Source organism: Pelodiscus sinensis, chromosome 1 (assembly GCF_049634645.1).
Source record: "Pelodiscus sinensis isolate JC-2024 chromosome 1, ASM4963464v1, whole genome shotgun sequence".
In the NCBI taxonomy this organism is placed as follows: Eukaryota; Metazoa; Chordata; order Testudines; family Trionychidae; genus Pelodiscus; species Pelodiscus sinensis.
In genome coordinates, this window is record NC_134711.1 from 331,116,942 (window position 1) to 331,131,008 (window position 14,067).

Here is a 14,067-nt window from a genome sequence, read left to right on the forward strand (position 1 = left end):
GGGAAACGTGTTTGGAGTTGGCGAGCTTGGTTTTCGGGCTCTCAGCTGTGTAAGGAGCAGGGCTGGCTGGGGCACAGGAAACACTGGAGTGTCTGAGGGGACTGGGGTGTGATTTCTTGCTGGCCGGAGAGGCAGCTGACGTGCTTGGTGTGGCTGGTTTGGTGCCTTCTAGAGGAGGACCCCAGTCTGGGGCTGTAAGTAGCCCTGGTTCTGAGCAATTCACTCTGATTTAACCCGCTCGGCCATGCCCCCAGGCCACCTGCGATGACACATTCACAGGAGCAGGCTGTGGGTTGCGGCAGGGATGGGGATACAGGAGGGGGTGAGGGTTCCGGCTGGGGGTGCAGGCTCTGAGGTGAGGCTGGGGATGAGCTGTTGGGGTGCAGGAGGGGGCACCAAGCTTGGGCCAAGGAATTGGAGCGTAGGGCAGGTTCAGAGCAGGAGCTTGGGTGTGGGGGTCTGGGTAGGGTGCAGCAGGGGGCTGAGGGTTGGGCTGTGGAGTCTAGGAGGCAGCTAAGGTGCTGAAGCAGGCTCAGGCCTGGATCTCATGGTTGGGGTGCAGGATCTGGAGGAGGGTTAGGGTGTGGGGGGCTCAGGCTTGCAGTAGGGGTCTGGGAGAGTTAGGGTGCAGGAGGGGGTCAGGGCTAGGGCAGGCATGGGGGGGTGCTTACATAGGGCAGCTGTTCTTTGGGGGGGGGACAGGTGTCTCCGTGTGACACACACTCCCCGCACTCACCTGCAGGTGCCGCCCCCATGTTAGAGCAGCCTCAAGCATCGCTCTGAGCCAGCGAGGGCCCGGGGGGCTCTCTGTGTGGCCCACGAGACACGTTGCTAGGCGTGGGGTTGCCCGGTGCCACTGCTCTCCATCTGCATTGGTTTTTCCTACCTCCATCAGCGACGTGACACACGCACACTAGGGCCGGGCAGTGAGGGGTGTGAGGGACGGGCCCCAGAGACCGTCTCGGTTACGACAATCTCATGCCCTACGGAGGTGAAGGAGGGCCACCCATGCGGCCCCCTCACTAGCCTTGGTTGCCATGGCTAGCCTGGATAGTGAGATACTGGGCGTGGGGTCCGGCTCAAGCCCTTTTCTAGAACGAGTGTGTGTGTGTTTAAACGAGGACTTGTCGTTTGGGACTAAGGGACAGAGCGATTTCTGCTCCTCTGGGCGGCTCCGTCCGTCATATATACAGGTCAAAAGCCCCGTGTCCCAGAGTTCCTTGTGTGCAGGCCGGTGGGCGGGACAGCTGGTGGGAGGGGAACGCAAAGCACTCAGGCTCCTGTTCTGTTAAAGAAAAATAGCAAAGGGGGGGGCACTTTTCAGAAATGGAGAACACGCGTCAGTCATTTCAGAATTAAACCAGCCTCGTTTCCATGGCTCCTGAGCGGGTATGTGTGGGAGGAGAGATTGCGCAAGGTGTGTGGGAGGGGGCCCATGTGACACATTTGTCCTGGGCCCGAAAACATCATGTTCGTGTTCTGGTGATGGTGCATTTCGTTGAATTGTTTCCACGGTTAATTCCGCCCACTGGTCAAAAGGCATCGCTTATTCATTAGAACATAGGAACGGCCAGGCTGGGTCAGACCAAAGGTCCATGCAGCCCAGTGTCCTGTCTGCCCACAGTGCCCAATGCCAGATGCCCCAGAGGGAGTGAACAGAACAGGGAATCCTCACATGATCCCTCTCCTGTCGCCCATTTCTAGCTCCTGACAAACCGAGGCTGGGGACACCATTCCTACCCATCCTGGCTAATAGCTATTGATGGACCTAACCCCCACGAATTTATCTAGTTCTTTTTAAACCCTGTTAAAGTCCTGATCTTCACAACTTCCTCTGGCAAGGAGTTCCACAGGTTGACTGTGCGCTGAGTGAAGAAAAGCTTCCTTTTGTTTGTTTTAAAAATGCTACCTATTCATTTCATTTGGTGACCCCTAGTTCTTATGTTATGGGGATAAGGGTATGTCTACACTACCCCGCTAGTTTGAACTAGCGGGATAATGTAGGCATATCGCACTTGCAAATGAAGCCCGGGATTTGAATTTCCCAGGCTTCATTTGCAAGTGCGGTATGCCTACATTACCCTCCTAGTTCGAACTAGGAGGGTAGTGTAGACATACCCCAAGTAAGTAACTTTTCCTTATGTAACCTACACACCAAGTAGTAGCACTTAGACCACTTACAGACAGAAATAAGAACAAGGGAGCTCTACAGACATCCACCTTTCCCCTCTCCACCCCCCTTCTGTTCTGAAATGTGATTTGTCCTTTTCATATGTGTTCATTGTTTTGATTGTATCCTTTGGTATATATGGTTGTGACTATTTTCTTCTACTATTTGATCTGAGGAAGTGGGTCTGGCCCACGAAAGCTCATCATCTAATAAACCATCTTGTTAGTCTTTAAAGTGCTGCATAGTCCTGGTTTTTGTTTCAACTAGGAGTGAGGTTTTCTAACCCTTTGCTCATTCCCGTGGTTTTGCTCTGACCCCTCTCCAATGTATCAACGTTCTACTCCAGCCGTGGATCCCACACCTGGCATCAGAGTCCAGCTGTGCCAAACTCAGAGGTAAAATAACCTCTCGTCTCCGGCTTGAGATGCCCCTGGCTACAGAACTCGGCATGGCCTGAGCCCTGCTGGCTGCGGCTTCGCACTTTTCGGTTCATTATCTCCCACGTCCCTGAGATCTACCTCAGAGCAGCTGCTTTCCTCTTGAGGCAAGGCCTGCTGGCTTTGTTCCTGCTCTGCATGCAGCTGTAATGAAACACAAACCGTTTGTTTCTGCCCAGCTTACCACGTGAATCCAGATCTCTCTGGTACCAAGGACCTCACCTCTCCCACCTTCCCGATTTTTGTGCCATGGGCTAACTCCGCCAGTGGTGATTTTATCGTTTCTTCCAGGTCATTCATAAAAACGTTAAATAGCATCGCACCAAAAAGCGATTCCCGAGGGACCTCATTAGAAACAGCCCTGTGATATGATGATTCCGTGCTACCAGTCACATTTGGAGAGCTATCCGTCAGCCAGTTTTAATCTATTCAGTGTGGGCCGTGTTGATTTTATATTGCTCTGGTTCTTTAATCAAAATGCAATGAGGAACCAAGTCCAATCCCTTGCAGAAGTCCAAGTTTATTACATAAGAACATAAGAACGGCCGTACAGGGTCAGACCAAAGGTCCATCCAGGCACAGAGGCCAGGGACACCATTTCTGTCCCCTGGCTAGTAGCCTTTTATGGACCTAACCTCCATGAAATTATCTTGCTTCTCTTTAAACTCTGTTATAATATAGCCTTCACAGCCTCCTCTGGCAAGGAGTTCCACAGGTTGACTACGCGCTGTGTGAAGAAGAACTTTCTTTTATTAGTTTTAAACCTGCTCCCTATTAATTTGGTGTCCTCTAGTTCTTCTATTTTGGGAACTAATAAATAACTTTTCTTTATTCACCCTCTCCACACCACTCATGATTTTACAGACCTCTATCATATCCCCGCTTAGTCTCCTCTTTTCTAAACTGAAAAGTCCCAGTCGCTTTAGCCTCCCTTCATTTGGGAACCGTTCAATGCTACACATCCATCACACTTGTAATTACATCAAGAAAAGGATATGCAGTTACTTTGACACCCTCTATTGTCCATAAATCCATGTAGACATGCATTAATTCCACTGGCCTCCTTTAATTCTTCATGAATTGAGTCCCAAATCAGCTGCTACATGATCTTGTCCAGGATCAACGTCCATCTGACAGGCCTGTAATTTTCCGTGTCATCCTGGTGACCCTTTTTAAACTATTGGCGCCAGATGACCTTGTTCGAGTCTTCTAGAACTTCCCCGGAGTTCCAAGGCTTCATGAAACCAACTGTCCGGCGAGATCCTTGGGCAATTCTTTGAAAACTCTTGAATGCACGTTAGCTGGAGCGGCTGGCGTTATTAACTGTTAACTAGTTTTAAGCTGCCTGATGTTGACTCTAACATTAGCAGCTACCGTTGTGGCAAAGGACTTGAATAGAGCAGCCAGTCCCCAGCCTGCAGTTCTGTGTCTGGAGTCAGCTGGAACCAAGGAGAGTAATAGAGAACTTGAAGGCTGTAGGAGGAGCCCCGACTAGAATGGAGCAGCAGGAAGGACTATGGGGAAAAGTCCACGGTCCTCACTCCCATACATCTTCCCTTGCCAGAACAATGGCTCATGCACGGCTTTCGGGGATCCTCTGCTTCTGCAAAAGCAGGCTCAGCACTCGCACTCGGATCTCCTTGATCTTCATGCCATAGACCAGGGGGTTCAGCGTGGGGGGCACCAGGAGATAGACGTTGGCCAGCAGGATGTGAACGTGGCGGGGGACGCTGCTGCCGAAGCGGTGGATGCAGAAGGAGAAGAAGGACAGCGTATAGAAGATGGTGAAGACACAGATGTGGGCACCACAGGTGCTAAAGGCCTTGAGGCGGGCGTCCTTTGAAGAGATTCTGAGCACCGCCCGGAGGATCAGGACATAGGACACCACGATGAAGATGGCATCTAAGCCAGTGGTCAAGGAAGCGCCCACTAAGCCATAGATGTTGTTGATGGTTATGTCAGCACAGGCCAGCTTGGCGACACCCATGTTATCACAGTAGGTGTGGGGGATCACATTGGTCCGGCAGTACGGTAACCTCTTGAGGAGGAGAACCACCGGTGTCACTGCACAAACACTCCGGACAACCAGCACTATGCTAATTTTCCCGATGGCCCAGGTGGTCAAGATGGCCGTGTACCTCAGGGGCTCGCAGATGGCGATGTACCGATCGAAGGCCATGGCCAACAAGATGGCCGACTCTGAGACGAAGAGACCGTGGACGAAGAATACCTGCGTGAGGCAGGCCTCAAAGGCGGTCTCCCCCGCGTCCCACCAGAATATGGCCAACATCTTGGGCATTATGACCAAGCAGAGGATAATGTCATTGAAGGCCAGCATGGCCAGGAAGAGGTACATGGGCTTATGGAGGCTCTCATCTCTCATTACGATCAGGATCAAGATGCTGTTACCCAAGAGAGCCACTAAGAACATGGAGCAGAAGGGGATGGAGAACCAGACGTGCTCAGCTTCCAGACCCGGGATGCCGGTCAGCAGGAAGGCCGAAGGGTTGGAGAGGGTGTGATTGAAAGCTGACATAACCCAGTGCCGACCGCTTGGCTGATGCCACTGAAGACTAAAGAAACATGGACATAAAACACAACAGGGATGTGACTGGGCTTGTAACTAAAAGGTTACGGGAACTTTCCACTTAAAACCATAATGGATTTTTGAGTGGGCCAAAAGAATTCATCCTTCCCACTGCTTTCTCTAGATCAGTGTTTCTTAAACTTTTTAAGACGGAGGAACACCAAACAATATATATATATATTACTGAGGAACACAAGGATTTTTTTGAGAAAAAAAAAAGCTGGGGAAAAATTATTGAGCAAAAAAAGAAAAGAAAAATAGAGTCAAAGGAAAAGTTATTAAGAAAAAAAACGGTCGCCTGCCCCTTTAAATGGTGGCCATTTTGATATTTGTTGTTCTCTGCAGCACACTTCCGACTGCCTCGCGGCACACCGCTGTGCCTCGGAACACAGTTTATGAAACACTGCTCTAGATCAATGGTCTCCCGCCTTCTCATTCCATAGTACACCTCAGCTCAGACTGGTTCCAACAAGAACAAACTCCCCCATCCTCCCAGGCTCCCAGCCCCACCACCGCTTGGGTCTGTGGTTGCCCCAGTCTGTGGCTCATTGGGACAGCCTAGGTAGAGCATTTGTGCTACATGGGCTGGCGAGAAGCACAGCTCTGTGCATGGCAGCTCAGCACCTGCCTGGTCATATCAAAGTAGCGCTCTAAACCACCGGCTGCAAAAGGAATTGGATTGCGGAGCCGGAATGAGATCTACCCCTGAGAATAGCTCCCAAGGACACCCCCTCGACTGGTCCCCTTGGAAATGAGATGGGCAAAGCCAGGGCAACCACTTCTCTGGGGACCAACCTGACCTCAGGAAGGGCTGGAATCTCCATCTCTACAGGTTTTTAAGTCCCGGCTTGACCAAGCCCTGGCTGAGATGATGGAGTTGGGGTTGGTCCTGCCTTGGGCAGGGGGCTGGACTCGGTGAGTCTCTTCCAGCCGTAGGATTCTATGACCTACGATCAGCAAGAGGCACTGATAAGCTACAGGAGAGGCTGGACTGCTCTAGGCCTTCGCCCACAAACTTCTAGGCGTTCGCACAGCCCCCCGCACGGCCCCTTTTTCATTCTGCTATTTCACCTCTGAGAAACCAATCAACCTGCTCCCGCTGCTTCCTCTGCTGGTGCGGCGTGCAAATTCCCCCTTCAGTCAGCCCCCTGCCCCCTGTAGGGCAGAAGGGATGCAGGGCCACCTCTTCCTCTACCCCCCTTCCATGTCCAGCTGCCTGTCTCTGTTTCCCAGGGCGGGTGAGGAAGCGCTGGGCTGGGTTCCCTGGGATGGGGGTGGAATCTCCTTCCTTAGAGTTTAAGTCCAGACTTGACCAAGCCCAGGCTGGGATGATGGAGTCGGGGTTGGTCCTGCTTTGGGCAGGGTTTGGACTCGATGATTCCTGAGGTCTCTGCCCACCCCAGGTGTCTATGACTCTCAGGTTAATCTAGTCTTTCCCAGTGTGCTGCGGAGGGATGGTCATGTGGACACAACAGCTGTCCCTGTCCACAGGGCTTGCTCCTCATCAGAGAAAGCCATCAGCTTGATTGGACACAAGTTCTTATTGAAAAACTCACACAGGGTATGTCTACACTACAAAGTTAGTTCGAACTAACGGACGTTAGTTCGAACTAACTTTAATAGGTGCTTCACTAGCGCTCCGCTAGTTCGAATTTGAATCGAACTAGCGGAGCGCTTAGTTCGAACTAGGTAAACCTCATTTTACGAGGACTAACGCCTAGTTCGAACTAGCTAGTTCGAACTAAGGGCTGTGTAGCCCTTTAGTTCGAACTAGTGGGAGGCTAGCCCTCCCCAGGTTTCCCTGGTGGCCACTCTGGCCAACACCAGGGAAACTCTATGCCCCCCTCCCGGCCCCGGACCCCTTAAAGGGGCACGGGCTGGCTACGGTGCCCGTGCCACGTGCAAGCCTGCCAGCACCCAGCTAGCAGACCCTGCACCTGGCACGGCACAGAGCCAGCCACCCGATGCCCCCCAGCCCACCCCCTCTTGCCAGGACCAGGCTGGCGGCTCCCGGGAGCTTGCCCTGGACCGCAAGAGGCGGGCACCTGCCTGGGCTAGTGCGGACATCGTGGACCTCGTCCACGATCTCCGCACTAGGCACAGGAAAGTGGCCGGCTAGGGCAGGCGAGCTGCCAGCCTGGCCACCCAGGAGCAGGTGGGCTTGAAAATCAAGGGGGTCCACTGAGACCCCCGACACTGAGCCCTGAGCTTACAATGGCCGTCCTGGGTCAGACCAAAGGTCCATCTAGCCCAGTAGCCTGTCTGCCGACAGCGGCCAACCCTAGGGCCCCTGGAGGGGATGGACCGAAGACAGTGACCAAGCCATTTGTCTCGTGCCATCCCTCTCCAGCCTTCCACAAACTTTGGGCAGGGACACCACTCCTACCCCCTGGCTAATACCACTCCATGGACCCAACCTCCATGACTTGATCTCACTTCCCTTTCAACTCTGTTCTAGTTGTAGCCTTCACAGCCTCCTGCAGCAAGGAGTTCCGCAGGTTAACTATTTGCTTTGGGAAGAAGAACAACTTTCTCTTACTAGTTTCAAGCCTGCTACCCATTCCTTTCCTTTGGTGTCCTCTAGTCCTTCTTTATGGGAACTCAGGAAGAACTTTTCTGAATGCACCCTCTCCACCCAACCCCTGCTTTTAGAGACCTCTATCCTGTCCCCCCTCCATCTCCTCTTTTCTAAGCTGAACAGTCCCAGTCTCTGTAGCCTTTCTTCATCTGGGACCTGTTCCCAACCCTTGATCATGTTAGTTGCCCTCCCTCAGCCTTTCTCTTCCCCTCTCCCACCTCCTTTTCCCAGTCTCCCCCAGTTTTTTTCAATAAAGACAGAGTCAATGTTGGAAGAAACGTTATCTTTATTTTGTACATCAATAAGAAGGGGGGCTAGGGAAGGGTAAGTGGAAGGAGGTGAGGGCGGAATGGGGTACGAGCCCCCGATGGGGAGGACTGGGCTGGCTCTGCGGGCTTCTGGGGGTGGAAGCTCTCCTGCAGCCCCCCAATTGCCCCCTCTCCCCAGATGGCAGCCTGCGGCAAGTGCAGCTGGGCTGATGGCCGAGTGGTGTGATGTGCCCAGTGTGGGTACTCCGGGCACTCCAAGCCAGAACTTCTTTGCAAGCGGGGCACCCCTTAGAACTGTGTGTCCGGGGTGGGGGTTGGGTCCCTTTAAGCACAGCCCTCGGCTAGCCTGAGACAGCATCTCCACGCTCTAAGTCCTCCTCTGATGCCCTGCCGGCACTGCTTCCGGCCATCCTTAAGCCCTGTTCAGAGTCCACTCAATGTGGACTTGCTAGTTCGAATTAGCAAAATGCTAATTCGAACTAGTTTTTAGTTCTAGATGCGTTAGTTCGAATTAGCTTAGTTCGAATTAACTAATTCGAACTAAGTTAGTTCGAACTAGCGCTGTAGTGTAGACGTACCCACAGTTGTTTACATCTTATGATCTCCTAGGTGTTTGCTAACTGATGGCTTAATTATTGCTCTAGTATCTGCAGGTACTGATATTAAGCCGGCTGCTCTGTACTTCCCTGGGTTGCTCATACTTCCCCCTTTTTATGGTTGGAAACTCTCTTTGCCCCTTTCCCTCTCTCTGCGCTCGAGTTCTCAGCGTCCGTGCCTAAGGGCTCAGAGGTTGGTTCAGGCAGCTGTTGGAGTATTGCTGGGTGAATTGCCGCAGGTCCTGCTGCCTTGGAGAGATCCGAGTCATTCTCCACTTCTATGGTAGGCACCTGTCAACAATCGAGCCAGGGTGTCTTTTCCGTAAGGAGCAGCAAAGGGACCATGCGCTGCAAACCCTGTGAAATCTCTCCCCTGCCCCCGAGCCGTGAGCCACTCTGAGCAGGGCCCCCGGCCGGCCGCAGACTCACCCACCGCACTGTGCTCTCTGCCCCGGGAGCGTCAGGAGAGGATGCCCTGAACGGGGCTGACCGGGCCTGCGGGCGGGAAGCCCCTTGCACGGTGGGAACCTGCCGGCTCGGACACAGCCTGTGTGACGGGCGCTGCAGGGCAGAGCGGAGAGGGAGCTGAACAGAGAGAGGCAGCCGGGTGCAGGTATATATACGCCGCACAGCATCCCGCCATCCCCCTCCGCATTCCCCGCTGGGACTCCCCAGCCTCGGAGCAGCTGGCAGGGCAGACAGCCTCTGGCAGGCCCCTGGGAGCAAAGGCTTTGTCTGAGCCGGTGTCTCCGAGCTGGGCCTGCCGGCCAGAGGCCTCAGGAGCGCAGCTCTCGGTCTCCGGGCCCAAGTGCCCCGGGCAGCACAGCGAAGGGTAAATCCAAGGGAAGGAGGGTGCCGGGAAGCACTGGGCCTGGCAGCTCAGAGCCCAGCACCTCTGGGCCCGGCAGTTTAGCGCTGGGCTTCCTGAGTGACACAAAGGTCAAACCCTCGTGACGCGGCGCACAGACCCCCAACAGTATCCGCACTGGGGGCCCAGCTGACAGGTCTGCACCAGGAGACGGAGGCAGCCTGGGCCCAGACGCCAGAGGGACGTGGGAAGAGACAGCGCTCGGCCAGGCCATGACCCGCACTAGGAGCCTGCAGCCCGGGCCTTGCAGTGTGGTCCAGCCGGCTAACACCGTCGGGCTGGGAGCTGCAGCTGGACTGGCGGGGGGCCCTGCCGCCGACACATCTGCCCCAGCCTCAGTCCAGGCCACGGAGATGCCTGGCCCGGCGCAGACAGGGAATGTGGGTCCAGAGCAGCGGGGGCCATTGAGAGCACAGGAGGGGAGGGGGCTGCCAGGTGTGGAGGGGGGAGGGACTCACATCTGGCTGCTGCTGCTCTTTGGAAACCGCTGGATCGAATCTTGTCCCGTCCGCTGCTGCCTCCTGCTGGCGGCTGGGGATCAGGGTCTTTCATCCCCTTGTTTTACCAGAGGAAAGGAGAACGGGGAGGCCCAGGCTCGGCTTTGCAAAGGCCGTTGGGCTTTGCGGTGCACAGCGTTGCAGGGCCTAACGGATTTAGGAGCCCAAATCCCAGGGACGGTCGATGGCATTTAGGCCCTTAGTGCCTCAGTCACTGTGGCTCCTAAATCCATCAGGCCTTGCAGTGCTGAGCACAACCGCTCCGAAGCGCCTTTGCCAAAGCGGGGACGTCTCTCCAGCCTCTTTGGAACCCCCCTTCAGGAAGTCGCAGGCTGCTCTCAAATCCCCCCTCGCTCTTCTCTTTTGCAGACTGAATAAACCCAATCCCTCAGCCTCTCCTCAGAATTCATGTGCTCCAGCCCTCTCATCTTTTTTTGTTGCCCTCTGCTGGACTCTTTCCAATGTGGCCACATCCTTTCTGTAACGGGGGGTTGAGAACTGGGCGCAATACGCCAGATGTGGCCTCACCAGTGACGAATAAAAGGGAATAATCACTTCTCTGGATCTGCTGGCAATGCTCCTCCTAATGCACCCCAGTGTGCCATTCGCCTTCTTGGCTACAAGGGCCCCCTGTTGACTCATAGCCAGCTTCTCATCCACTGTAACCCCCAGGTCCTTTTCTGCAGGATCCCACTCTCTTGCCTGGGGTTCTCAGTTTATCTTTCTGGGCCTCTTTCATCCCTCCCATTCCATGAAACAGGAAGGAGAGCGCTTCACTAGACCCGCTTCGCAGATGGGGAGACTGAGGCACAGCAGGAAGTGATGTCATACAGGTCTAGTGGTGCGACCTGGGAGTCCGGAGGCCTGGGTTTGGTGAGGAAGGCTTCCTCTCTTTGTGTTTCCACCTGGGACCTCACTATTTTAACCTTGGCTGGAGCAGTCAGCATCCTACACTGCCAGGACAGTTGCGAGGCCTGGGTGTGTGATAGGCTGGCAAGGTGTCCCCATGCGCACATCCTCAGTGTTTGTTAGAGCTGGTATGGTTATTGGCCAGCCCCACGAGTACTGAAGATGGCTGTGTGACAGGCCTCCGCCACTGCACCCACCGGGTAGCAGTGTGGCCTAGTGGGTAGTGGACCGGCTGACAAGAGCCCATTGGCTTGCTAGCTGCACCCTGGCATGGATTAACAATTCTGCAGGCTCAGGGCTGGTAGATTCTGTGACACCTGCTAGGCTCTGGAGGGGGGAAAAAACGGGGGGATTTCTGTGCAGGAGGGGGCACAGGTTGAGGCAGGGATGGGGATACAGGAGGGGGTGAGGGTTCTAATTGGGGGTGCGGGCTCTGAGGTGAGGCTGGGGATGAGGCGTTGGTGTGCAGGAGGGGGCACCACGCTAGGGCCAAGAAATTGGGGCGTAGGGCGGGTTCAGGGAAGGAGCTTGGGGTCTGGGTAGGGTGCAGCAGGGGGCTGAGAGTTGGGCTGTGGGGTTTAGGAGGTAGCTAAGATGCTGGAGCAGGCTCAGGCCTGGCTCTCATGGTTGGGATCTGGAGGAGGGTTAGGGTGCGGGAGGGGGCACAGGCTTGCAGTGGGGGTCAGGGTGCAGGAGGGGTCAGGGCTAGGGCAGGCGTAGGGTGGGGGTGCTTACATAGGGCAGCTCTTCTTTGGGGGAACAGGTGGCTCTGTGTGACACACGCTCCCCTGCAGGCACCGCCCCCATGTTAGGGCAGCCTCAAGCATCGCTCTGAGCCAGCGATGGGCCCGTGGGGCTCTCTGTGTGGCCCACGAGACACGTTGCTAGGCGTGGGGTTGCCCGGTGCCACTGCTCTCCATCTGCATCCTTTTTCCCTACCGGCGTTACTGAAGGGACCCACTGCCACGGGATGTGGGGGAGTCACCGGGCCCTGCACCTCCACCCCCCCCAGACGTAACTCTGAGTCAGCAAGTGGAAGAGAGTTCCGTTCACTGACAGGGACACCGCCTAGCACAGGATCCTTGTTACAGGAACCAGGGGCATTCAGTACAGTCCATCTCGGGGTAAGGAGGCCTGGAGTCACAGCTGTGGACCCCTGCCCTGGCCTCCCAGGCCAGCTAGGATCTCTTCTCCCCCCGCCAGCCAGCCAAAAAAAAAAAAACCCCTCCCACTGCCAGCATCTCATCAACCAGCCCCACCTCCTGATTTGTTCCCTTTCATAGACTCATAGACTCATAGACTTTAAGGTCAGAAGGGACCATTATGATCATCTAGTCTGACCCCCTGCACAGTGCAGGCCACAGAATCTTGCCCACCCCTCTTAGAATAATCCTCTCACCTATGTCTCAGATATTGAAGCCTTCCAATACTTTGAAGGCCCCAACATGCAGAGAGTCCTTCAGCTGTGATCTATGCCCAATGCTACAGAGGAAGGCGAAAAACCTCCAGGGCCTCTGCCAATCTACCCTGGAGGAAAATTCCTTCCTGACCCCAAATATGGCGATCAGCTAAACCCTGAGCATGTGGGCAAGACTCACCAGCCAGACACCCAGAAAGTTCCCTATAGCAACTCCTATCATCCCTCCATTGACCTATTTCCAACTGGAAATGAATGGTCAATTAGTTACCAAGATCATGTTATTTCATCCAACCATCCCCTTATAGAATCAGAACTGGAAGAGACCTCAGAAGGTCGTCAAGACCAGCCCTCCGCTCTAGGCAGGACCAATCCCATCTAAATCAACCCGGCCAGGGCTTTGTCAAGCCGAGACTTAAACACCTCTAGGGATGGAGACTCCACTACTTCCCTAGGTAACCCATTCCAATGCTTCACTACCCTCCTAGTAAAATAGTTTTTCCTAATATCCAATCTGGACCTCTCCCACCACAACTTGAGACCATTGCTCCTTGTTCTGCCATCTGTCACTACTGAGAACAGCCTCTCTCCATCCTCTTTGGAACCTCCCTTCAGGAAGTTGAAGGCTGCTATCAAGTCCCCCCTCACTTTCCTGGGTCCAAGGTGTTATCTACTGTCCCTTGGCCCACAGGACGTGAGAGGCTGCACATTCTTCCCCAGAGAGTCATAATTAGCTCCCCGCTCCTTGTCCATATAGGGTTAAAGTGTCCAGGGAAACTGAGGCACCCATAGAGTCATGACAGAACAGCACAGAGGGGGAGCTGAGTTAGACGGTGACTGGACAAACTTAAAATACAAGGAATAAAGAATAGGCTAGCATCACCTTAAAGACTAACAAAACATGTAGATGGCGTCATGAGCTTAAGTGGGCACAGCCCACTTCTTCAGATGAATGGAGTATAAAAAGTCCAGTTCCAAAATAAATAGGGAATGGGGCGGGGGGAAGGATGGGAAAAATTAGAGTGCTCACATTACAAGAAGTTGATAGAGAAGGTGCAAATTGTTCTTAAGTGCCCATTGGTTGGTTGGTTAAGTCATTGGAGGTTCGTCTAGACTATATTTACTCAGCATAGTCAATGAAGCCGGGATTTAAATAATCCCTGCTTCATTAAAATAAAAATGGCCACCGTGCTGTGCCGACAATCAGCTGATCCGGCACAGCTTGGCAGTCTAGACACGGCGCGGTTGACAAGGGAAGCCTCTGTTGACCTCTCCGGTATGCCTCGTGAAAGAAGACGCCTCATTCCACGAGGACTTAGTTCAAATTAACATTTCACTGCTGCGTGTAGCCGTGCGGCAGTGAGTTTGGTATAGTGAAATTTCAAAATGGCGACTGGACGGGAACATGCAAATAAAGCCCAGGATATTTAAATCCCGGGCTGCATTTGCAACTCTGGTCGCCTCATTTGCCTACCAAGCTCGAATTAACGAGCTAGTGTAGACATACCCATACAGACAAAGAACCATTGGCACCTTCACTGTTTGGTAGGCTAATAATATCCCAGTCACCAGTATCTTTATTTAAGCCATTAGCATGAGTATCAAACTTGTGAATGAGTTGTAGTTCCAGTCCTTCCCTGTGTATTTGGCTTGTGGAATGAGTCTGTAACAAAACAGTCACTTGAAGATCTGTTAACTAATGCCCAGGCAGATTGAAGTGTTCCCCAACAGGTTTTTGC

At 53.8% G+C, this 14,067-nt stretch overlaps 1 protein-coding gene across 1 annotated transcript; it reads right to left on the minus strand.

Annotated features, from left to right (window-relative positions):
- Positions 1-4,180: 4,180 nt before the first annotated feature.
- Positions 4,181-5,195, minus strand: LOC102455345 (olfactory receptor 52B2-like). The gene has a single exon (XM_006130987.3). The coding sequence runs from the start codon at positions 5,141-5,143 to the stop codon at positions 4,181-4,183; it is 963 nt and encodes a 320-aa protein (XP_006131049.3). The 5' UTR covers positions 5,144-5,195.
- Positions 5,196-14,067: the final 8,872 nt, after the last annotated feature.

Bases quoted from the DNA above. Each gene is read 5' to 3' on its own strand.
- LOC102455345 (XM_006130987.3), bottom strand. From the start codon at position 5,143: ATGTCAGCTTTCAATCACACCCTCTCCAACCCTTCGGCCTTCCTGCTG.